At 47.8% G+C, this 24100-nt stretch overlaps 1 protein-coding gene across 10 annotated transcripts in view; it reads left to right on the forward strand.

Annotated features, from left to right (window-relative positions):
* The window catches only part of UPF2 (UPF2 regulator of nonsense mediated mRNA decay), a 1696571-nt gene that overhangs the window by 1245313 nt on the left and 427158 nt on the right, over positions 1 to 24100 (forward strand). For all 10 annotated transcript variants that reach the window (XM_078674159.1, XM_078674161.1, XM_078674162.1 and 7 more), the window contains one exon: positions 11339 to 11443. In XM_078674159.1, coding sequence (XP_078530285.1) covers positions 11339 to 11443 — 105 coding nt within the window. The remainder of the gene's footprint in view (positions 1 to 11338; positions 11444 to 24100) is intronic.

Genomic DNA, 24100 nt, shown 5'->3' on the forward strand with positions numbered 1-24100 from the left:
ACTCGGGGTGGAAATTGCAAAAAACACAGTTGATGGACAGAATGTAGAACAATGTCATACATTCACCCCAGTACAAGGATCTGGGCCTAAATCCATCGTTTTTTTGCACTCCACACCACCCTGGGTTAGACACTGGCTATATGCAAATCAGCTCTGACCCTGTGCCTCATGGGAACAGTCCAGTCCGAACTACAAAGCCATATCTTTCCCAGACCGGAATCAAGCATCCAAGGACCGGTTTCTGGCTATCAGCCTTCATCAGCCTGGATAGCTTGACTCCAGTGGTGTGGAGAGCCTGGGACTGACGTCTGAGCATACCCAGCCCACTCGGGGTGAAAATTGCAAAAAACACAGTTGATCGACAGAATGTAGAACAATGTCATACATTCACCCCAGTACAAGGATCTGGGCCTAAATCCATCGTTTTTTTGCACTCCACACCGCCCTGGGTTAGACACTGGCTATATGCAAATCAGCTCTGACCCTGTGCCTCATTTGAACAGTCCAGTGCGAACTACCAAGCCATGTCTTTCCCAGACCGGAATCAAGCATCCAAGGACCGGTTTCTGGCTATCAGCCTGGATAGCTTGACTCCAGTGGTGTGGAGAGCCTGGGACTCACGTCTGAGCATACCCAGCCCACTCGGGGTGAAAATTGCAAAAAACACAGTTGATGGACAGAATGTAGAACAATGTCATACATTCACCATAGTACAAGGATCTGGGCCTAAATCCTTGCTTTTTTGCACTCCACACCACCCTGGGTTAGACACTGGCTATATGCAAATCAGCTCCGACCCTGTGCCTCATGGGAACAGTCCAGTCCGAACTACCAAGCCATGTCTCTCCCAGACCGGAATCAAGCATCCAAGGACCTGTTTCTGGCTGTCAGCCTTCATCAGCCTGAATAGCTTGACTCCAGTGGTTTGGAGAGCCTGGGACTCATATCTGAGCATACCCAGCCCACTCGGGGTGAAAATTGCAAAAAACACAGTTGATGGACAGAATGTAGAACAATGTCATACATTCACCCCAGTGCAAGGATCTGGGCCTAAATCCATCGTTTTTTTGCACTCCACACCACCCTGGGTTAGACACTGGCTATATGCAAATCAGCTCTGACCCTGTGCCTCATTTGAACAGTCCAGTGCGAACTGCCAAGCCATGTCTTTCCCAGACCGGAATCAAGCATCCAAGGACCGGTTTCTGGCTATCAGCCTGGATAGCTGGACTCCAGTGGTGTGGAGAGCCTGGGACTCACGTCTGAGCATACCCAGCCCACTCGGGGTGAAAATTGCAAAAAACACAGTTGATGGACAGAATGCAGAACATTGTCATACATTCACCCCAGTACAGAGATCTGGGCCTAAATCCATTGTTTTTTTGCACTCCACTCCACCCCAGGTCAGACATGGTCATATTCAAATCAGCCTTGACCCTGTGCCTCATGGGAACAGTCCAGCCCGAACTGCCAAGCCATGTCTTTCCCAGACCGGAATCAAGCATCCAAGGACCGGTTTCTGGCTATAAGCCGTCATCAGCCTGGATAGCTTGACTCCAGTGTTGTGGAGAGCATGGGACTCCCGTCTGAGCATACCCATCCCACTCGGGGCGACAAAGGCAAAAACAACAGGTGATGGACAGAATGCAGAACATTGTCATACATTCACCCCAGTACAGAGACCTGGGCCTAAATCCATCGTTTTTTTGCACTCCACACCACCCCAGGTCAGACATGGCCATATGCAAATCAGCCTTGACCCTGTGCCTCATGGGAACAGTCCAGCCCAAACTGCCAAGCCATTTCTTTCCCAGACCGGAATCAAGCATCCAAGGACCGGTTTCTGGCTATCAGCCGTCATCAGCCTGGATAGCTTGACTCCAGTGGTGTGGAGAGCATGGGACTCACGTCTGAGCATACCCATCCCATTCGGGGCGACAAAGGCAAAAACAACAGGTGATGGACAGAATGAAGAACATTGTCATACATTCACCCCAGTACAGAGATCTGGGCCTAAATCCATCGTTTTTTTGCACTCCACACCACCCCAGGTCAGACATGGCCATATGCAAATCAGTCTTGACCCTGTGCCTCATGGGAACAGTCTAGCCCGAACTGCCAAGCCATGTCTTTCCCAGACCGGAATCAAGCATCCAAGGACCGGTTTCTGGCTATCAGCCTGGATAGCTGGACTCCAGTGGTGTGGAGAGCCTGGGACTCACGTCTGAGCATACCCAGCCCACTCGGGGTGAAAATTGCAAAAAACACAGTTGATGGACAGAATGCAGAACATTGTCATACATTCACCCCAGTACAGAGATCTGGGCCTAAATCCATTGTTTTTTTGCACTCCACTCCACCCCAGGTCAGACATGGTCATATTCAAATCAGCCTTGACCCTGTGCCTCATGGGAACAGTCCAGCCCGAACTGCCAAGCCATGTCTTTCCCAGACCGGAATCAAGCATCCAAGGACCGGTTTCTGGCTATCAGCCGTCATCAGCCTGGATAGCTTGACTCCAGTGTTGTGGAGAGCATGGGACTCCCGTCTGAGCATACCCATCCCACTCGGGGCGACAAAGGCAAAAACAACAGGTGATGGACAGAATGCAGAACATTGTCATACATTCACCCCAGTACAGAGACCTGGGCCTAAATCCATCGTTTTTTTGCACTCCACACCACCCCAGGTCAGACATGGCCATATGCAAATCAGCCTTGACCCTGTGCCTCATGGGAACAGTCCAGCCCAAACTGCCAAGCCATTTCTTTCCCAGACCGGAATCAAGCATCCAAGGACCGGTTTCTGGCTATCAGCCGTCATCAGCCTGGATAGCTTGACTCCAGTGGTGTGGAGAGCATGGGACTCACGTCTGAGCATACCCATCCCATTCGGGGCGACAAAGGCAAAAACAACAGGTGATGGACAGAATGAAGAACATTGTCATACATTCACCCCAGTACAGAGATCTGGGCCTAAATCCATCGTTTTTTTGCACTCCACACCACCCCAGGTCAGACATGGCCATATGCAAATCAGTCTTGACCCTGTGCCTCATGGGAACAGTCTAGCCCGAACTGCCAAGCCATGTCTTTCCCAGACCGGAATCAAGCATCCAAGGACCGGTTTCTGGCTATCAGCCGTCATCAGCCTGGATAGCTTGACTCCAGTGGTGTGGAGAGCATGGGACTCACGTCTGAGCATACCCATCCCACTCGGGCGACAAAGGCAAAAACAACAGGTGATGGACAGAATGCAGAACATTGTCATACATTCACCCCAGTTCAGAGATCTGGGCCTAAATCCATCGTTTTTTTGCACTCCACACCACCCCAGGTCAGACATGGCCATATGCAAATCAGCCTTGACCCTGTGCCTCATGGGAACAGTCCAGCCCGAACTGCCAAGCCATGTCTTTCCCAGACCGGAATCAAGCATCCAAGGACCGGTATCTGGCTATCAGCCGTCATCAGCCTGGATAGCTTGACTCCAGTGGTGTGGAGAGCATGGGACTCACGCCTGGACATACCCATCCCACTCGGGGCGACAAAGGCAAAAACAATAGGTGATGGACAGAATGCAGAACATTGTCATACATTCACCCCAGTACAGCGATCTGGGCCTAAATCCATCGTTTTTTTGCACTCCACACCACCCCAGGTCAGACATGGCCATATGCAAATCAGCCTTGACCCTGTGCCTCATGGGAACAGTCCAGCCCGAACTGCCAAGCCATGTCTTTCCCAGACCGGAATCAAGCATCCAAGGACCGGTATCTGGCTATCAGCCGTCATCAGCCTGGATAGCTTGACTCCAGTGGTGTGGAGAGCATGGGACTCACGCCTGGACATACCCATCCCACTCGGGGCGACAAAGGCAAAAACAATAGGTGATGGACAGAATGCAGAACATTGTCATACATTCACCCCAGTACAGCGATCTGGGCCTAAATCCATCGTTGTTTTGCACTCCACACCACCCTGGTTTAGACACTGGCTATATGCAAATCAGCTCTGACCCTGTGCCTCATGGGAACAGTCCAGTCCGAACTACGAAGCCATGTCTTTCCCAGACCGGAATCAAGCATCCAAGGACCGGTTTCTGGCTATCAGCCTTCATCAGCCTGGATAGCTGGACTCCAGTGGTGTGGAGAGCCTGGGACTCACATCTGAGCATACCCAGCCCACTCGGGGTGAAAATTGCAAAAAACACAGTTGATCGACAGAATGTAGAACAATGTCATACATTCACCCCGGACAAGGATCTGGGCCTAAATCCATCGTTTTTTTGCACTCCACACCACCCTGGGTTAGACACTGGCTCTATGCAAATCCGCTCTGACCCTGTGCTTCATGGGAACAGTCCAATCCGAGCTACCAAGCCATGTCTTTCCCAGACCGGAATCAATCATCCAAGGGCCGGTTTCTGGCTATCAGCCTGGATAGCTTGACTCCATTGGTGTGGAGAGCCTGGGACTCACGTCTGAGCATACCCAGCCCACTCGGGATGAAAATTGCAAAAAACACAGTTGATGGACAGAATGTATAACAATGTCATACATTCACCCCAGTACAAGGATCTGGGCCTAAATCCATCGTGTTTTTGCACTCCACACCACCCTGGGTTAGACACGGGCTATATGCAAATCAGCTCTGACCCTTGCCCTCATGGGAACAGTCCAGTCCGAACTACCAAGCCATGTCTTTCCCAGACCGGAATCAAGCATCCAAGGACCGGTTTCTGGCTATCAGCCTTCATCAGCCTGGACAGCTTGACTCCAGTGGTGTGTAGAGCCTGGGACTCACGTCTGAGCATACCCAGCCCACTCGGGGTGGAAATTGCAAAAAACACAGTTGATGGACAGAATGTAGAACAATGTCATACATTCACCCCAGTACAAGGATCTGGGCCTAAATCCATCATTTTTTGCACTCCACATCACCCTGGGTTAGACACTGGCTATATGCAAATCCGCTCCGACCCTGTGCCTCATGGGAACAGTCCAGTCCGAACTAACAAGCCATGTCTTTCCCAGACCGGAATCAAGCATCTAAGGACCGGTTTCTGGCTATCAGCCGTCATCAGCCTGGATAGCTTGACTCCAGTGGTGTGGAGAGCATGGGACTCCCGTCTGAGCATACCCATCCCACTCGGTGCGACAAAGGCAAAAACAACAGGTGATGGACAGAATGCAGAACATTGTCATACATTCACCCCAGTACAAAAATCTGGGCCTAAATCCATCGTCTTTTTGCACTCCACACCACCCCAGGTCAGACATGGCCATATGCAAATCAGCTTTGACCCTGTGCCTCATGGGAACAGTCCAGCCTGAACTGCCAAGCCATTTCTTTCCCAGACCGGAATCAAGCATCCAAGGACCGGTTTCTGGCTATCAGCCGTCATCACCCTGGATAGCTTGACTCTAGTGGTGTGGAGAGCATGGGACTCACGTCTGAGCATACCCATCCCACTCGGGGCGACAAAGGCAAAAACAACAGGTGATGGACAGAATGCAGAACATTGTCATACATTCACCCCAGTACAGAGATCTGGGCCTAAATCCATCGTTTTTTTGCACTCCACACCACCCCAGGTCAGACATGGCCATATGCAAATCAGCCTTGACCCTGTGCCTCAAGGGAACAGTCCAGCCCGAACTGCCAAGCCATGTCTTTCCCAGACCGGAATCAAGCATCCAAGGACCGGTTTCTGGCTATCAGCCGTCATCAGCCTGGATAGCTTGACTCCAGTGGTGTGGAGAGCATGGGACTCACGTCTGAGCATACCCATCCCACTCGGGACGACAAAGGCAAAAACAACAGGTGATGGACAGAATGCAGAACATTGTCATACATTAACCCCAGTACTGAGATCTGGGCCTAAATCCATTGGTTTTTTTACACTCCATACCACCCCAGGTCAGACATGGCCATATGCCAATCAGCCTTGACTCTGTGCCTCATGGGAACAGTCCAGCCCGAACTGCCAAGCCATGTCTTTCCCAGACCGGAATCATGCATCCAAGGACCGGTTTCTGGCTATCAGCCTGGATAGCTTGACTCCAGTGGTGTGTAGAGCCTGGGACCCACGTCTGAGCATACCCAGCTCACTCGGGGTGAAAATTGCTAAAAACACAGTTGATGGACAGAATGTAGAACTATGTCATACATTCATCCCAGTACAAGGATCTGGGCCTAAATCCATGGTTTTTTTGCACTCCACACCACCCTGGGTTAGACACTGGCTCTATGCAAATCATCTCTGACCCTGTGCCTCATGGGAACAGTCCAGTCCGAGCTACCAAGCCATGTCTTTCCTAGACCGGAATCAAGCATCCAAGGACCAGGTTTTGCCCCAGATCGCCCTAAGGCCAACCATGGGGAGGCAGCTGGGGCTGCTGTGCAGCAAGAGCAATTTTGGCTCAGAAAGAGAGGATGCTAGAGGCGAGAAGACTGACAGGATGTATAAATGTGTTGCAGAATGTTTTTGTGACACCAATCCTGCAATTTCACAGGAAATATCTTCTCTTTATGGTAGAGTCTGCACACTACCAGTTTTTCAACCTTTCCTATGGCCTAACTTCAGCACTCTGGGTCTTCACGAAGGGGATGGCAGCCCATCTCAGAAGAATGGTGATCCTGAAATTTTCCTTACTTGGACGATTGACTTATCAAGGCCGAAGATGGTGTCACAAAGCCTGTAGACAACAGCAACGTTGTTGTCCGATCTGGGCTTTTCAGTCAACAATCCCAAGCACCACTTGGTGCCCACTCCACACATCCTACTTATTGGGGCAGTACAGAACACCACTTGGAGTCAAGCCTCTCCTCCGCCATAGAAGGTTCAGGACATTTAAGTTTTGTTTTTTTAAATGTGTTTATTGAGTTTACAACACATAAAGCATTACATTCCAACAATCCCTCCTCCCCTGGTCTGACTTTAATTACAAGTACTGTATGAGCAACAGTGTGACCATCCCCTGTCAGGTGTATACACAGCCATTTAGCCAACAACCCTTAGATGGGCAGGCGGCAATCGCATTAGAACTGCAAGCATGTACGCCACTGGTCGACACATCCCCCCCTTCCTCAGAGGGAGTCCGCCTCAGAGCTACGTCCATGCGGTCACTGCCCGGCAGAGGACATTTAAGTTATGAATCAGATCTTTGTATGGAGCACACATTGCAGTCCTGATGGTCTAAGCCTCTTAGGTCTGCTAGCTTCCTGCATTCTGTTGGTCACTCACGCACTGGCACATGAGTACCCTCCAGTGGTGCCTCTGGAGACAATGGCTCCAACACATCAGAGATCTTCAGTGATCTAACCTGGTCTCCAGGGACTCTGCAGCAAACTTGCAATGCTGGAGCGTGGAAGGCAGTCTAACTGAACAGCAATCATTCCTACCCGCAACGATGATCACAGATGCATATGCCCTAAGATACGGTGCTTATCTGAAAGTCAGAGGACTCCGGTCTCCAGAGTAGCAGATATTGTACATCAGCCTGCTAGAACCATGTGTGATCTGCCTTTCACTCAGGGCCTTCTTCCCATCCTTTCACTGCCAGTCCGTTGAAATCTTAATGGACAATATGACTGTGATGTGGTACATCAACAAGCAAGGTGGAGTATGGTTTCTCCTTCTCTGCTAATAAGCTCTATGGTTCTGGGCTCAGGGCCATCACATCTGGGTGGTAGCCAGCCATCTAGCCGGTCTACTCAATATGTGAGGAGACAGTCTTAGTCAGCGTCATCTTGCCCATCACAAGTGGCGCCTTCATTTGGAGGCTGTACAAAATATTTTTATTATCTGGGGAAACTCCGAAGGGGGGGTGGTGTATGTTAAGCTGATGCAGAACTAATGCAAATACCAGTGACTTAAATGCTGCTACTGCGATTTACACCACAGTCACTGCAGTTCCTATGTTGTTTACATCTATGATCGTTCTTTGAACACAGAATGAAACACCTACATGTATTCTGTAACATTTAGTTTGCAGTCATACTGGATTATTAATTACAAAAATCCAATAAATAGGTTTAAAAACAAAGAAATATGGGGAACCTCATATGCTGGATCTCTTTGCCACTAGTGGGAGCGCTCACTACTTAAAATTCTGTGACATCCAGTATCTGCTGCAGGGAAGTGTGGGGGATGCATTTTGCTTGAAGTGGAACTTTCCGGTTCAATACACATCTACATCCACACTGTTGTTTGATTGGGTCTTAAGGAAGAGCTGCCTCAATCTGGGTCAAGTCATTCTGATAGCGCTCAAGGATGTGATGTGGTGTGCATACATGATACACCTCTCCATGTGCCTCCTGCTTTTTCTTCTTAACAGGATAGACCTGCTTTCCCTTTCTGTACCTCAACTCCCAGAACCTCCACCTTGCTGCGTGGAGTAGGGTATACTGACATCTTTTTCTTTACTTCCTGAAGTGGTTGATTTTTTTTTAATGTCCCACAGACATTCCAACAAAGTGGTGTATGCCGGTGGATGGGGTATGTTTGTAAAGTGGTGTATGGACAACTCTACAGACCTCTACGCTCCTGGCTATCTGACAATTCAGTTTCTGCATGTCACTAGCTCAGCAAGAGCATGCAGTAGGCACAGTTAGTCTTCTTATCAGATTGACAACTTTTCTCTGTCTTCCTCATCAGGTGTCTCACTTCAAATCACCACAGTGATCAGGTTCTCGAAAGGACTTGCAAACAAATTTCCTCCATCCCCATTCATTATGTCACAGTGGGGCATACATCTGGTTCTCATGTTTTTGGTGTGTTCTCCTTTCAAACATTTGCACAGTGGCCAGTTGCAACTGGTTATGGTCATAACACCTTTACTAATTGCCATCATGTCAGCCAGACATGCGAGTGAGTGTCAAGTTCTTTATTTCCTAACAAGCTGTTTCTCAGAAGCAGGACTGCGCTCCTACCCAAAGTGGTTACCCGCTTTCATGTGAGTTAATGCATCCCACTGTCAACCTTTGTTCCTCTCACACATCCCATGAAGGGATGAAGAGAGGCTTCACAGACTAGAACCCAACAGAGCAGTCTGCTTTTATGTGGATAGGCCAAAGGAGGTCAGACAGGACGACCAGCTTTGTTGGCAAGATAAGAGGACATTATCCCATTTGATTATCTTGTGCATCAAAATGTGCTATGACTTGCCCACAAGGAGCCACCGGAGTGTATGATTTGATTTGATTTTAGGATTTATAAAGCGCTCGAATGCCCAGGGGAATCTTGGCGCTGGAGCAGACAGGGGATGTGAGGCTTGGACGGAAGTCATTCTAATCATTGGTGAGAGAACACCCAGGTTTTGACTTATTTCCGAAAAATTAGGAAGCCAGAACAACATTTGATGGCTAAAGGTAGAGCATTCCAAGGTGTGGCTGCATTCAACAGGAAACTCCAGCCACCCCAGGCCATGAGCTTAGATCTAGCGATAGTAGCCTCGCTTCCGAGGATCTGCACTTTCTGCTAGGCAAGTACCAGGCTAGTTTACTACGGAAAAAGCAAGGTCCAGAGTTCTGCAGCACCTTGAAAGTTATGCATAGTGTTTTAAACTCTAGGTGTTTAGCTATAGTTAGCCAGTGTAGATTGATCAAAGTTTGGGCCGCTGATTTGTGTTTGTGAATTAGCAAGAAGTCTTGGAGCCACATTTTGTAGTATTCATAGTTTTTATAGTGACTTCTTGCAGATCCCAATTAATAGCGAATTTCCATAATCCAGCTTGGTCAGAACAAGAGAGGTAACAACCAATCTTTGGAGTTCTTTTGGGATGAAAGATCTGATTTTCCTTATCATTTTTAGCGTGTGAAATACTGAGGAAGATGAGGCTTTTATTTGATGGCCAAAATGAAGCTTGTCATCAAAAATTATTCCCAAGATTCTTCCTTTTTGAGCTGGAATAGGTAAGGGTCCCATATTGTGGGGCCACCAGTTAGGAGACAGACCGATCTGTTACCGAAAACTAACACCTCAATTTTGCCTGAATTTAGCTTTAGGCAATTAGTTTTCATCCATTGATCAATTTGCGTCATACAAGAGCAGAACCTAAGGCCCGCCTCATTTGAGTCTTTGGGGATAAACACCACAATTTGTGTGCTGTCTGCGTAAGACACCACCGAGAAAGTCAGGGACTTTATCAGTTTCACCAAGGGAGCAGTGTACAAGTTAAATAAAAAGGGTGGGGCTCAGTAAAGTGCTCTGCGGCACCCCACATGGCGAATTAAATTGCTCAGATGTGCCATTGCCCAGTACAACATGGTTTCTTCTATGTGTTAAGAAATCTTGTAGTAGGGTCAAGGCAGCTCCTCTGATTTCCATGGCCCCTAAACGGTTAATCAATATAGAATGGTTAACCATGTCAAATGCAACCGAGAGATCAAGTATTATCAGGACGTCTTGGTAACCTTATCCAAGGCCCATCTGATCTCTTCAGAGGCAGCAAGCAAAGCCGTTTCTGTGCTATGCTCCTTTCTGAAACCGTATTGTGACCAATCCGGGCCTACTCTACTAACACAACGCCTTCTACCTCTGCTATAGCAAGAGGGGTACCAGTAGCAGAAATGTGCATAGTTGAGATTTGTAATTCCCTCAACACTTTTGCGAAGCACTACTGCTTCATTTTGAAAGTTCTGAGGGAAGGGTACTTAGCATGCTCTGTCCTTGAAGATTTCTGCTATAACCAGGCGTACACCATCTCCTGGTCAGATATTGCTTTATTCAAAAGATGAGTAACCTGCAGGTAGGGGTATCCATCATAAGAAAAAGTTGCCTTTGGTAACAATCTTTCGGGTGGATGCTCTGTTAACCTGCGTATTCCTCACTGACCCACCCACCTCCCCGGTTCATGGCTGGTTGATAAGTACAGCTTGTTAATAGGGTCCCATTTCCCAAAAAATTGCTGCACCTGTCAGATGTCATTCTCATCTGTCTGTCTCAAAGGCGTGTAAAAAATGAATGGAAAACTGATGTCATTGCCCCAACAGGGTGCTTTATAACTCCAGTGATGTCACAAGGATCTCACTTCTGGTATCAAAGTGGAGTCCGCGCCCTCTACCAGCGTGGAAAGTTATTGAAAAGTTTCCAGATTCTGACTGACACCTGGGTGTTCAAAAGGTGAGCAATCTGTAGGTGGTCAGAGTAGCAACCAAAAAGATGTTAATCAAAGAAAAATAACTTCATCATTATGAAAATATTGATCTCTTGTTTTCTCGATAGGTTGAGTGCTGTAAAATGAGTTTTATGAACAAACCCGCACATAGCGCCTGATTGTTTCCAAAGAAAACTGTCAGTATGTGCTGTATACTCAAATGGTATTTTTTTTCAGGATGGTTCAGAACACGAGGAGGATGAAGTGGAAGAGGAGGAGGAGGAAAATACGGATTACCTTACAGATTCCAACAAAGAAAATGAAACAGATGAAGAAAATACAGTATGTATTGTTTATACATAGTGGAGATTAGTATTTTGTGTTTGAACTTGTCTTCATTTCTAATTGTGTTCTTCAGTAGCAAGATGAAAAATACCACTTTTTTTAGCTTTTCCATTGGAATCAATAAATCGGGTTTCAAATCAAACACGTGTTAATGAAAAATAGCATTCATAATTATATAATTGATGGAAATCTGTGTAAAATTGTTCGCACGTTTTATTACAAGCTCCCTTTTACAAAATAAATATCAGTACTGTTTGCCCATAATTATTTATTTTTGACGAATAGTGATGTAACCGAAATGCCAAAGCTTTTGGACATTGAGATTCCAAGTACCATTGCCAATATGATTGCCTTTGGTGCCTCGGAAATAGACTTTTATTGGCTCCTAGGCCCCCTCTCTTTTTTTTTACTCCTGTTACCATATCAGTTCTTAGATTCAGCAAACAATAATGAAAAAGATATTAGCTGTCACATATTCATTTCTTAGACTTCTGCTAGACTGGAAGCAGAAATGTGTCTTGCTTTCTCGATTCACTTTTGCTCTTTGCAGTCAACAGTATAGTATACTTCAAAGGGCTGGACGGATCGGTGTCCATGTGTGGCATACTGCTCTGCCTGATTATGAATGGTCCTGCTTCACACCAATTTTCCTCAAGTGCGGAATCTATTTTTTCAAGCCATAAAAACCCAGCCCGTTAAAAAAAAAAATGGCATAAGGCTTTGGCTGCAAAGGATTTTTTCACATGCTTCCGGACAAAACTATTCTTGCCTTTCCCTCTCCAACCTTCTCAGCTGCTCTCCCTCCACCCTGCCATTGCTCTGATTTACCATCTACTCAGAGCAGGTGGTATATGGAATCTTTAAACCCCTCAAAATAGTTAATATCATGCAGAATTCCTCAAAGTAATTGTGATCTGCACAGTTACACCTCATTCTGAGGGGGGTGTTACTTGTAAGATGCAGACTTCCAGGCAGAGATGACAGCCAGTAACTGTAACGTTGGCCATTGGGAATCCCTGCATGGAATTTAGCTAACCTCCTAATCCGGGCCTATGAATGAATCCCTTTCCGCTATAGATATTGAAAGTATAAATTGCATCACAGAACCACCGGCTAGTCATGATCTTGAGCAAAGCATTACAAGAAATTGTTTATTTCATGCCCTAGGGATTACATTGAAGCACATGTAAGCACACTCCTGAAACAAGTTGTATTGTGTCAATATAATGTACTTTTAAACACAAAATGGAGACTGGGTTAAAATGAGGGATTTCAGGACCTAGATGAGAAAGTGGGGGCCCCTGTAGAAGTGTTTAAGGAAGTCCCTGGGAGTACAGATGTTATCAAAAGGTCAAGCCAGTGGATCGCTAAAGAACAGACACATTTATTGTCCAGTCATTATTCTGAACACAATATCTCCTTATGTGTGCTTTTGGGGCTCTTCGTAGTATAGAGGTTGACAGACAATGGTTCTTCATCAGGTGGGTGGGGTGGGTCCCAGATGCTGAATAGAATTACTGATCCAGCTGGACGCTATACGTGCTTACACGGCTTAGACACGTTTTGTACTTGTTTGGAGTCAACAGCAGCACCTTGTTGGAAATTCAAACGGAAGTGCACCATACATGCCGAATTCTGTTTTTACATGCCTTCTCATGGTCCCTCTAAACCAGAGAACCCTAGCCCCATTACTCTCCTGCCTTTTGTGGCTAAACTGGCTGAAAAGCACATCAACTCCTAATTAATCATCACACATAAGAATATCCTACACGAGACCCAATCTTATTGCAGGTTGCAGTGTAGTACGGAATTGGTCCTGCTTCTGACCTCAGAGAAACTACGTAGGGTGGCTGACAAAGGGAAATCAAGGGCTCTCATCATGCTGGATCTCAGCATGGCATTCGAAACAGTTTCGCACAATGTGTTACTGGATCAACTGTGGACACAGGGTATAAAGGCCAGAGCCTTTGATTACATTGCGAACTTCCTTCATAGGCACTTGTTCCAGGTTATTCAGAAGCCATAAACCTCGGACATTTTCCCATTACAGCAGGAAGTGCCTCAGGGGTCGGCACTGAGCCCCACCCTCCATTATCTCTCCATGAAGCCCAAGTGTAGCACATAAGAGGAAGGAGTGTAAAAAATGCTATTGTGCCCTTCTTGTGCATTCAGTACTGATTCCCTAACTGAAGATCCACACAGTATGACACAAAAGTCGAAGCTGGCACCTCGGACGCTGTTATCAGATCATTGGACCCCATTTTCAGACCCTGAGCATTTTTCAATCCACTAAGATGAAGTCTGATACCCTAATGCAGGAGTAGGCTCCTCCACTCCAGTTTTTGCTAGGGATGAATATCTTAATTAGATGCAGGATCTATTTTGATCCATTTTTCATGTCTTACTTTTTCTGAATTGGGCCAACCATGATTTTGACACTGACCATGACGGTGATAAGGTGGTCATTTTGACCTTCTCTGACTTTAATATAACCTTCTTCTGAAAATACTTATAACTGCATATTTGTTTCCTTGTGAGTTTCCCCCGGGTATCAAACTAGATCTGGAAAACTCAAAAGCAGTGCTCCTGCATGCGAATAGGTGGTGCAGTGCGACTCTCTATCAACCTTACTCCGTTCCGTAAGTGACCACCCGAGTTGCATGTAATCGCCACCCATCCATGCTAATAATGTGAGTTCCTTTCTTTCCAAGCCTTGAGACATGGATCCAGAGCGCCACTCCTTTCTTCACTCTTTGAAAAGATTTTTCTTCACACAATTTTCCAGTGTGCATCTGCTGTTTAGGTTCTGCACACCACTTTAAAGTCTGTGATGACTGCATCCAGATGAACTCTAAGGCCATCAGAAAGAGTTAGTCACAGCTCAATATGGCGAAATACTGGAAGTCTCCACACTGCTCCCTCTCTCAAAGTTGTCCCTGAAGCAGGTCTTACTCTTGGTCAAAGTCTTTGGGTAAGTCGAAGAAGAAACAAAAGAAGTCCTAGCGTGACTCTGCCCCTTTACGATCTCCAGACAAAGAATTAGGGTGTCACCATGCGTCCACGTCTCACTCTCATTCCACTGAGGAGTTGATTCTGTCTCTGATGTTGCTGCAGATAGAGGTTATCTGGGAAGCCATGCTACACATCTTTGGCATGCCTCCAGCAACCTCTGGGGCACCTTGGGTCTCCCGCATCTGCAGGGGCTGCCAATCCGGTTACCACCAGCAGGATTGCCATTTGGGCCCCTTGAGCCAGCTTCAAGTTTCTTGCCTTTGCCAAAATCTGCGTGGGCTTCATGAGCTTCAGCACCACCACAAGTGGTGCTGATACAAGACTTGCAACCTATTGTGGTGTTCAATTCCAAGCCGTCTTGTCTCTATCTCAATAACTTTTAGATCTTTATGTGCTGCAGTTTCTGCTGAACCCAACTAACTCAGCCATTATTCTCCCACCGCTCTGTCCCACACAGACATAGCACCAGCTATTTTGCTCTTTCAAGAGCCTGCCATATGAAGACGACAGTGGTGCAAAAGGGAAGGATTTGCCCAATCTTATGATGATATTCTAATTTGGTCTGTGGAGCTACACTATGCCAGTGGGCTGGATACATCAACTGATACTCTGGTTGTTCCCCTTACCCACCAAGGACAGCATTTCATTTGCCACAGTAATAAGGAGGTTTGCTGAGTTTCTGGCTCTTCACCTTTCCAATATAGAGGCAAAATTAATACATTGACAGAGGTCCTGGGCAGGCACTTACCTTAAATGAAGCCCTCACAGACGAGGTGCTGGGCACTTGAGCTAAACAATGCTCTGGTCCCACAGTCAACCAACAGGTCATCCTCTGATATAGACCTGATCTAGATGAACCAGATTTCCTCGACAGCCCCTGAAACTCTGGTGTTCTAGGAGTCCACCAGTCGAGTCAACCCTAACACTTTTCCTACCACACCCCTTGACAGAGTCAAAATGGATGGACACACTTGCAACATGTATCAGCGTTGGCTCTTCATTAGACCACTGCACCCACACACTGTGCAGGTGGGTGCGTTTTTTCTGCAGTCCCCAGAAGACCGCCAGACTTCTCTAGCCCAAACTATTTGGGGTGTTGGGCATGCAGTAAGATTTGTCATCTTCTTGGGCCTGGACATCACAGACTATCAATCAGTAAGGGCTATGAAAAGCAGTGTAGTGGTTCAAATCAATGCTTGGATAAGGTCCACTGGTTTCTCAAGAGACATCCAGGTGTCTTTAAGGGACATGTCTTTAAAGACTGCCGTCTTTTTGGTGAGAGGGCAGATTTAACCTTAGCACTCTTTAAGGAGAGCATGTCCATGGCATGCTCCTTAGGCCTTTCAGGACCAGTCCAGCAATCCCGCCAACAATTTTGTCTTTTGAACAGATGGGCCATGGGCTTGGCACATCAGCAGCATTAGGCGATTCTGCCTGCAAAACAGGCTTTCCTGCCCTTTCGAAGTCTGGGCCTCTGGCTTTACAGACATTGACCTGCACAGCAGGGTCAGAATTAATCTCAGTCTTATTCCCCTCCACCCACTACCTCCAAACCCCTTTAATGCACCCTTAGCAGAGCACAGCTACACAGTAGAACACACAATCTGAGAATTTCTGAAGGGGTGACAACAAATCACCGTTGACAATGGGGCTACCACCTGCACATGCCAACTATGTCATACCACTTTTCGGAGGACCACATGTCTATTTACACCAGGAAGTGCAGGTTTGTTTGGCCAACGAATCATAGAGAAAGAGATGAAGTAATATCTCTGTGTTATTCCTGCCACTTCCTTGTACTGAAGGAGGACAGAAGCCTCTGTTCTATCCTAGATCTTCACTCTCTTAATGCCTTTCTTTACAAGGGCAAAATAACAATGCTCACTCTGGCTCGGTTTCTCTCTGCCCTGGTTCCTTGGGACTGAATGGTGGTGTTGGACATGCAGGATGCTCATTTTCACATCCCATCCTGCAGGCCCACATAAGTTGCCTGTGGTTCATAGTGGGCCACAAGCACTGTTTTCTGCCCTCCCTTTTGGCCTAACCAGTTCTCCTTTAATAAGTACTTCAATGTATGTTCCTTCCCATAGTGACCACGCTCTGCCTGGCTAGGGGCGAGGTCCAACGCGTACTCTCGAAAGGCTTTGGAGACCAACAGCTCTTCCTTAGCTTGCCCAGTCTCCCGGGGTATCCTGTATAACAGACCCTTTTTGACACAGAAGATAGAGCCTACCTTTTCAGGGTGATCCTCCTGAACTTAGTTTCAGGTGTGTTGTAGTGTACCATCATCCCTCTGGGCGGTTCGGAAGCTCCGACTTGGTGTCTGTGGTTCATCTGGGGAAACGAGGATAGGGGTAGATAGGAAATCAAGGGGCTTACAATACAAAGCCCGTTCTTATCTCTTTTCCCTACATGTTTTTGATCTTTTGATTGAGGGGCCCTCTATATGGGTCTGGGAAAACGGTGCGCTTCCCAACCACCCCAACACGGGTGAAAAGGGAGAAAGGGATGACATACTCATGGAACTGGGGAAGGTCGGTCCCTAAGACGACGGTTTCAGGAAGCGAGGATATCACCCCTACCTTTCTCAAGAGGGGTTCCCCTTCTATGGTCAGTAGGACCTCTGCGAGAGGGTACATTTTCTTTTCTCCATGTTCTGTCTCCCAAGGTCCTGAATGTCTGTTATGAGCTCTCTGCTGGTGACAGTATGGTGACACCCTGAATCTAACAGGGCTACTACCAGTTTCCTGTTCACCAGTATTTTATTTTGATACCACGGTTGGGGTTTTCCTGCTATGAAATGCGACCACCGGTACATCCTACCTCCATAGGTTCCTGGGGGGTTGTTACGAGAAGGACACTGACAGGCTATGTGTCCCCACTCCGTCGAAACCCATTTGGCCCTGTAACAGTTGTGATCTTAAAGCTGGTTGGGTGTATGTTTTACCAGGGGAGGAGGAATCCGACTCTTTGTGGTAGTCTTAGTCCAGGTTGGGGTAGGCCTATGGGGAAGCGCTGGGATTGAGCCCTAAACTCAGGGGATCTATGATAGATGCATGCTAAGTCAACGGCCATAGTGACTGAAAGATGGGATGTTGCTTAACCCATCTCCTGGTGGGCTTCTAGGTACTGTTCCAGATAGATTTTCTCAGTTATGCCATCTTTGGAAGAGGAGGAAGGTTTCAGCCACCGGTTTCCTAGGTCTCGTATCCCGTAGTACAGAGCTCAAAGGTTGTCCCCTGCTGTCCATTTCTCTTTGCGGAAACGGTTGCGGTAGTATTCTTAGTCGCAACCCAGCCTCTCCAGGATGGCCCTTTTTATATCAGTATAGGGAGTAGTCCCTGGGTTGGCAGCTTGGAAAGCAGCTTGGAGTTCGCTGGACAACAAAGGGGCCATGTATTGTCCCCATCTCTCTTGTGGCCAGGCTGCCGTGGCGCAACCCTCTCAAAATTCACAAAAAGAAATTGGGGTCGTCACCCTCCTGTAATTTTTGTAAGACCATGCCAAGCATATTGGGATGCACTTGTGCGTTTGTTGTGGCATCTGTGAGGCTCAGGACAGCTGTGTCCTGAACCTGCTGGTTCTTCGCTTGGTCTTTCAGTGCCGATTGTAGTGCCTTACGTTCTCGCTGGGCCATTTTGGTTTGTTCCTCTAAAATTAGTTGCAGTTGGCGTTGGACCTCTGCTAGTTTGGCTATCATGGCCTCCATAGTGAGAGGTCGTGTCATAACCACTAGACGCTGAGCTCAATTCTGACACCACTGTGAGCTGTTGGCCCCGCCAGTTGTCCTGCCCTCCCGTTATTAGGAACACTGGAGTCACTATGGGTAGTGTTGGCTCTTATATTAATGTTTCTTTTACTCTTTATTTGAATAGTTCTTGGCCAAGATTTATCCATTATAGGGCTTGGGAATGAAGAGGAATGCAAGTCTTATATGGGGTAAAACAAAGAAATTCTGAGTCCACAGGAAGCTATCGTCTTGATGGGGCTCCGTCCCAGCCTTTCTTTTCTCCTGAGGAGGGTACCGGAGAAAGGAACACAAAACAAAAGGACACAGTTAGGTCACTTGGTCTGGTATCTTTTTGGGGAAGAGTGCTCCCGTCACCCTTGCTCTCTACGTGCCGTGTCTAGGTGCAAGTAGGGATTTCAGTGCTTCAGGTGGAGTGGCCCGTAACCCCCACTCACCATCCCCTAAAGGAAAAGAGCAGTGCTCTGGGCACTTGCCTGGACCCCTGGCCCTCCTGGGCCGTGGGGGTTTGAGTCCCAGCCTCAGCTTCTTCTGTTTGACTGCTGGACTCAAGGGTGTTGCTCCTGGAGAGGTCTCCTGTCCAATGGAACTCTTCGGTTGGGAACGATTATCCGATCTTCTTCTTCCGTCTCCGAAACCTCTTCATGAAGTCCGATTACCGGCGTCTCCTTGTCGTCCTTGGCTCCGCCCAGCTGCTCCTTGGTTGGTAGTCAGTAGGTTCCTGTCTGGCCTGCTGGAACGTTCACCCCACTTCCAGTCCGGGGCATGGCGACCGCCGTGTTGGAACTGTCTGAGTATTCCACCGTCGCAGGAGGGAATCCCTCACAGACCGCTAAATCATTCCAACACTTTCCTTAGAGTATTTAAGGGCTGCCCTGTGGGCAAGTCCTCAGATTTGTCTTGGGACCAGACTCCACTCTGAAAATAAGTCACTCTTCAGTCATCTGGACACTTGGACTGTGACTGGAACCAAGACTGCATCAAGGAAGACTCTTGCTGCTTCTGGTCTCGCTGTTCCTCAAGTCTTATGTGTCATCTGTGTCTATGCCTCATCCAGGTTCTCCAAAACAAATGTGGACATAAAAGACACCAGAAGAAATTTCCCTTAGAGTGAAGGAGTCACTCCCCCCTACATCTGTGGGCACCGCAACAAAGCTGACCGGTCTGATGCTTATGAAGTCTCACGAACATCCCACGGAACACAGCGGGTGTTTCTTTGGCTCACTAGAGGCCTGACCTGTCTTCCCTGCAATTTGGAGGACAGTATCCCTCGTCGGGGCTGCTGGGACCAAACCCCTGTTCACTGCGTCAACTTGCCATTGCCAAAACTTGTTGGCTTTGCACTCTAGAGATCTACGGGCTACAAGAAGCTCCAACCTTCAGCACCTCACTTCCTGAAGAACAGAATCCTTCCTGCATCTCCTGCTTCGTGGTCCTCCAACTTTGATGAGCTGTTTGAGGAGACTCCTGTGCTTCTGCCTGTGGGTCCTCTTGAGGATCTTCCTATGCTTCAGTGTACTCCCTTGCTTGCTCAGGGCCTGCTCTGACTCTCCTGCATTTTGTGAGTCCCTTGGACCTTGCTGGTGTCAGTGATAGCATTTTGTCGTTTTCCATGCCATTTGCGGTTACCAAGGCTTGTTGGTGCTCCTGCTAGACACCGACTGTACAAACCCCGGAGTCAATTCTCCAGGCTATTTAAGTGCAGTCAGCCATTTTAATACATATAGGGAACATCAGTTATTATGAGATGTCTAACTTTATAGTGGTTGCTACTTTTCGTTCTCCATACCAGTTGTGGCTACCGAGGCTTGTTGGTGCTCCCACCAGACACCAACCACCTAGATGCCGGAATCTGATGCGGGACAGCTCATTCACAGCTCCTGATCTTACTCAGCGTCTCCTGGTCCTCACAGCTGCAGCGACAATGTCACCATCTTCACATCAGAACCTCCCGACATCAGTGGGCATTGTACTTCTGTGCTTCTTGGTCACCTCCGAGTGGCATGGACTCTGTCCCCTCTGCTTTCATGTTTTTCCCTTTCAGAATCCATGTTTGGATTCCACTGGACTTCTTCAAGTACTCCTCCAGAAGCATTATTTTTTTAAGTCTCTCATTGTCATTAACGGCAGGTTCCAACTTCTCTTCACCTCTATGCAGCCGGCTTTCCAGGTGTAGGTTCTTCGGGCACCCTCAGGTGGTGTGGCTCTCCAACCTTCCGTTCTCCAAGGGAATTCTTCTGGGTGCTCTGGTAAAGGTCCTTCTGCAAAACTGCAACCACAACTTCTCCATTGATTTCCATTGGGCACGCGGCTGTGTTTCAGCTCTGCACACTACCTCTGTACTGTTCCTGGGTATCTACCATGGGTGTTTTCTTGCATCCCCAGCTCCTCTCATTCTTCTGGACCAAGTCCCATTCTTCCTGGCAGTTCACATTCCACTTTATTAGCATATGGTTTGGTCTCCCCCTAGAGACCATTGTATTCTGTGCTACTTACCTGATTGTTTTGCCAGGTATTCTTGTGTGTGCTATTGATTTTTCCGGATAGGATATATATCAATGTGTTAGTGAGTGGTGTGTATCAGATAGAAGTATTTTTATAAACATTCTGTGATTCTTTTCCATCTAATCTACGTTATTGATTAAATGCGGTAAAACATGCTGCTTTACACTCCATTAAGATAAGCCTGAAAGCTGCTCTCCACGGAGACCTCTCTGAGAGCTTCCTATGGTTATCAAAGACCACTAAAATCACCATAAGTGTTACCTGGATCAGTGCAAGGTGCATCCCTTGAATAAGTGTGCACCATATACTAAGCCAGCCATTGTTCAATCCCTTGTCAACTTGCGACTAGACTAATACAATAGCCTCTACCTGGGCATCAAAAGATTGGTCTTAAACTGGCTGCAGGTTGTCTAAAGTGCTGCCGCCGGGCTTCTACTCTCCTAAGCTCCTTAGCAATCTACACTGGCTTCCTGTTGAAAAGCGCATGAAGTTTTATAATACTATGCATTTCCCATGAGATCCGCTGTAAACCAGAAGTGCCCTTTTTGCAGGATTATCCCCAAACATTTTGCTTCTTCCTCCTATTTGTTTCCTGACCTGTTTGTGTTGGTTTTAGGACTCTGGGCGCTTTACCATTACTGATCAGTGCTAAAGTGCATATGCTCTCCGTGTAGATTGTGTTATGGACTGGTGTTTCCATGATTGGCTTGGTTGATTTATGTGTCAGTCCCTAGTAAAGCGCACTGCGTGTGCCAGGGCCGGTAAATCAAATGCTGTTGGTGGGCTGCAGGACTGGATTGTGCCACTCATACACACAGCCCATAAAAGCTAACTCTGGCCTACTGTGAGAAGGTGGCTCTATATATACTGGACAATAAGGCAGTACAGTGTGTATAGAGTCCACAAACCCCAAAGGTTTAACAGAGGTTAAAGTCAGAACTGACCTTACTCTTTAAAGTGGTAGCTTGGTCGAGCAGTAAGGCAGTACCAGAGAACAGTGTAAAGCATTTGTTGTACACACTCAGTCAGCAAAAGGTTTCACACACTCAAGAACTGAACTCCAGGCCAATTATTATTATATCCTTAGATATAGTTGTTTTATTTTTAGAACCGACAGTTATCAAAATATACTTTTCATATTACGATTACTCTCAGGTAATTACTTTGCAGAGGAGCAACACGTTTGTACACACAATAATCACAGGTTAGCTAATAGCAATACAGTTCTAAAACACACTCTAGCATTGAGCTCAATGGGTTTTCAGAGGAAAGTACAGTTGATTACTTTATGGATTACTTTGGTAGTTCCAGGACTAGATCTTGGATTCAGTCCTGGGGTCTAAGCTGAAACCAGATTAGCAAAAACGTTTTAGTTACAGTGATGATTTTTCCTGAATATAAAGCTGTTTTAAAAGTTCACACTTAGAAACTTTTCGAGGTGATTCTCACAATGGTATTCAATGGGAGGAAATTCAGGTTACAGGTAAAGTACGATCACGTTACTTTTGTATCCCAGCACTAGTCTCCTAGGGCCAGCACTGTGGGCTTAACTCAAAACAGGTAGATAATTGCGTTTCAGTATGTCGTGCGATTTTTAAAGAATATTTGCAGTTTTCAAAAGTAGACAGAAGACATTTCATAGAAAAGCAGACTGGGTTCCTATGGAGAAAATACAGGTTATTAGTAAACCCGCTAGGGATTACTGTTGTGGTTCAGTACTGGGCTGAATGGTACAGTACTGGCTTCTCTCCTGACCACAGGTGAGTATTTTCGAATTCGGACTTTGGCTGATTTTATAGGAGTATTTTCAGTTGACAAAACTTCACACTTAGAAAATTTTCGAGTCAAAAAATGGGTCAATGTTATCCAATGGCAGGTAAGTGAATTACCGGTTTCCAGGTGAGTACTTGGTTGGTGAAGTTAGGGTTCTGGGCATAGACTCAGGGGTCCCCCAGGGTCAGGTGAGTACAGTTAGTTCAGTCCCAGCGGCGCAGGGGCGGCCGGGTGCAGAGGTAGGTAGGCCCAATGAGGGAAAGGGGGCCTTCGGTTGGTGGCTGCTGGCTAGCAGGCCACGCGGCTCTGGGAGCTGGGCTCCTGGTCACTTGCTCTGGGCAAGGGGGGAAGTAGGATAGGGCATAGAGGTCACAGCCAGCGGCACTCGGGCGGCTGGGTGCAGGGTGCTTTTGAGCCGTCGGGCGCTCAATGTTATCCAATGAGGATCTGGAAAAAGGAGCAAAGGCTGCAGGCTTGGGGACGGTGACTCTCCAGGGGCGACCAGCATCTCGAGAGGTAAGTTGGGATGTTGGAGCACAGGTAGGGTACCCCAAAGGGAGGCACAGGGGGCTGTAGGGCGCCGGGTGCAGGGGTGTCTTTGGGTGTCGGAAAAGCTTACCCTCGGCTGATCGCGGTTGGGGTGGCCCCTGGTTCTGAGTCTGCAGGCGTCGGCTGGTTCGTCGGGGAGGGTGTTTGTCGACTTCGGGTCCCAGTCGCCGGGGGGACGTCCTCGTGGTCTTGGTTCGGGTTGGCCCGGCCCGGGCTCGGCTGGTGCAGAGTGGGCTCTTCCGGAGCTTCCTGGTGGGCAACAGGTGGGTTGGTGCAGCAGAGCCTCTGCTGATGGGAGTCCCAATCGTTGAGAGGGTCAAGGCAGGCAGGTCCTCTGGGTGTCCCAAGGTTGCTGTCCGCGGAGGTCACCGGGGTTAGGCAGGAGCAGGTTCCAGGATCAACAGGCCAGTAGGGCTGGGGCCAAGTCAGTTGTTGTTGTCCTGTTGTTAGCAGGTGCACGGCGGGTCATCTTCTTGATCTTCTTTCTTCTTTCTGATATCGGGATCTGAGGAAGGAAGTTTCAGGGAGCCCCTAAATACTAATTTTAGGGGCGTTACAGGTAAGGCAAGGACAGGGACCAATGGGTCCCTTCCTGGGGTGAGTACACCCCCTGGCCTGCTCCTCTCCTGTGGGAGGGGGGCATGAGTCTAGCTGGGATTGGGCAGGGCTCCTCATCTACAAGATGGCCGGAGCACGGGGTCGTTCTTCACCTCGCCTCCTCCACCTGAGGGGTTGAGTTGGCAACCCCCCCCCCTTCCTGACGTAGTTTTTCCCGCCAGTCTTCCTGCCAGAATGGAGGTAGGACTGGTTGCTGGGTACAGCAAATGGTCTGGAGAAGCTTTCAGAGGCGGTATGCCTTTGAAGCTTCCCCCTATCCATCCTGGGGGAGGAGACATAGCACCTCGCCCAGGATGTGCTTTGTTGCAGACCTAGGAGAACGGAGGGCTCTCCACCCAGGGGTCCAGCAACATGTCTGCTGTGTGGCAGCCTCTGCAGCCACTCAGCCCAGACGTGGATGGTAGGTTCGGGTTTTGGAGGGCATCTCTAAGATGCCCTCTCGTGCATGT

Source organism: Lissotriton helveticus, chromosome 1_1, assembly GCF_964261635.1.
Source record: "Lissotriton helveticus chromosome 1_1, aLisHel1.1, whole genome shotgun sequence".
Taxonomy (NCBI): domain Eukaryota; kingdom Metazoa; phylum Chordata; class Amphibia; order Caudata; family Salamandridae; genus Lissotriton; species Lissotriton helveticus.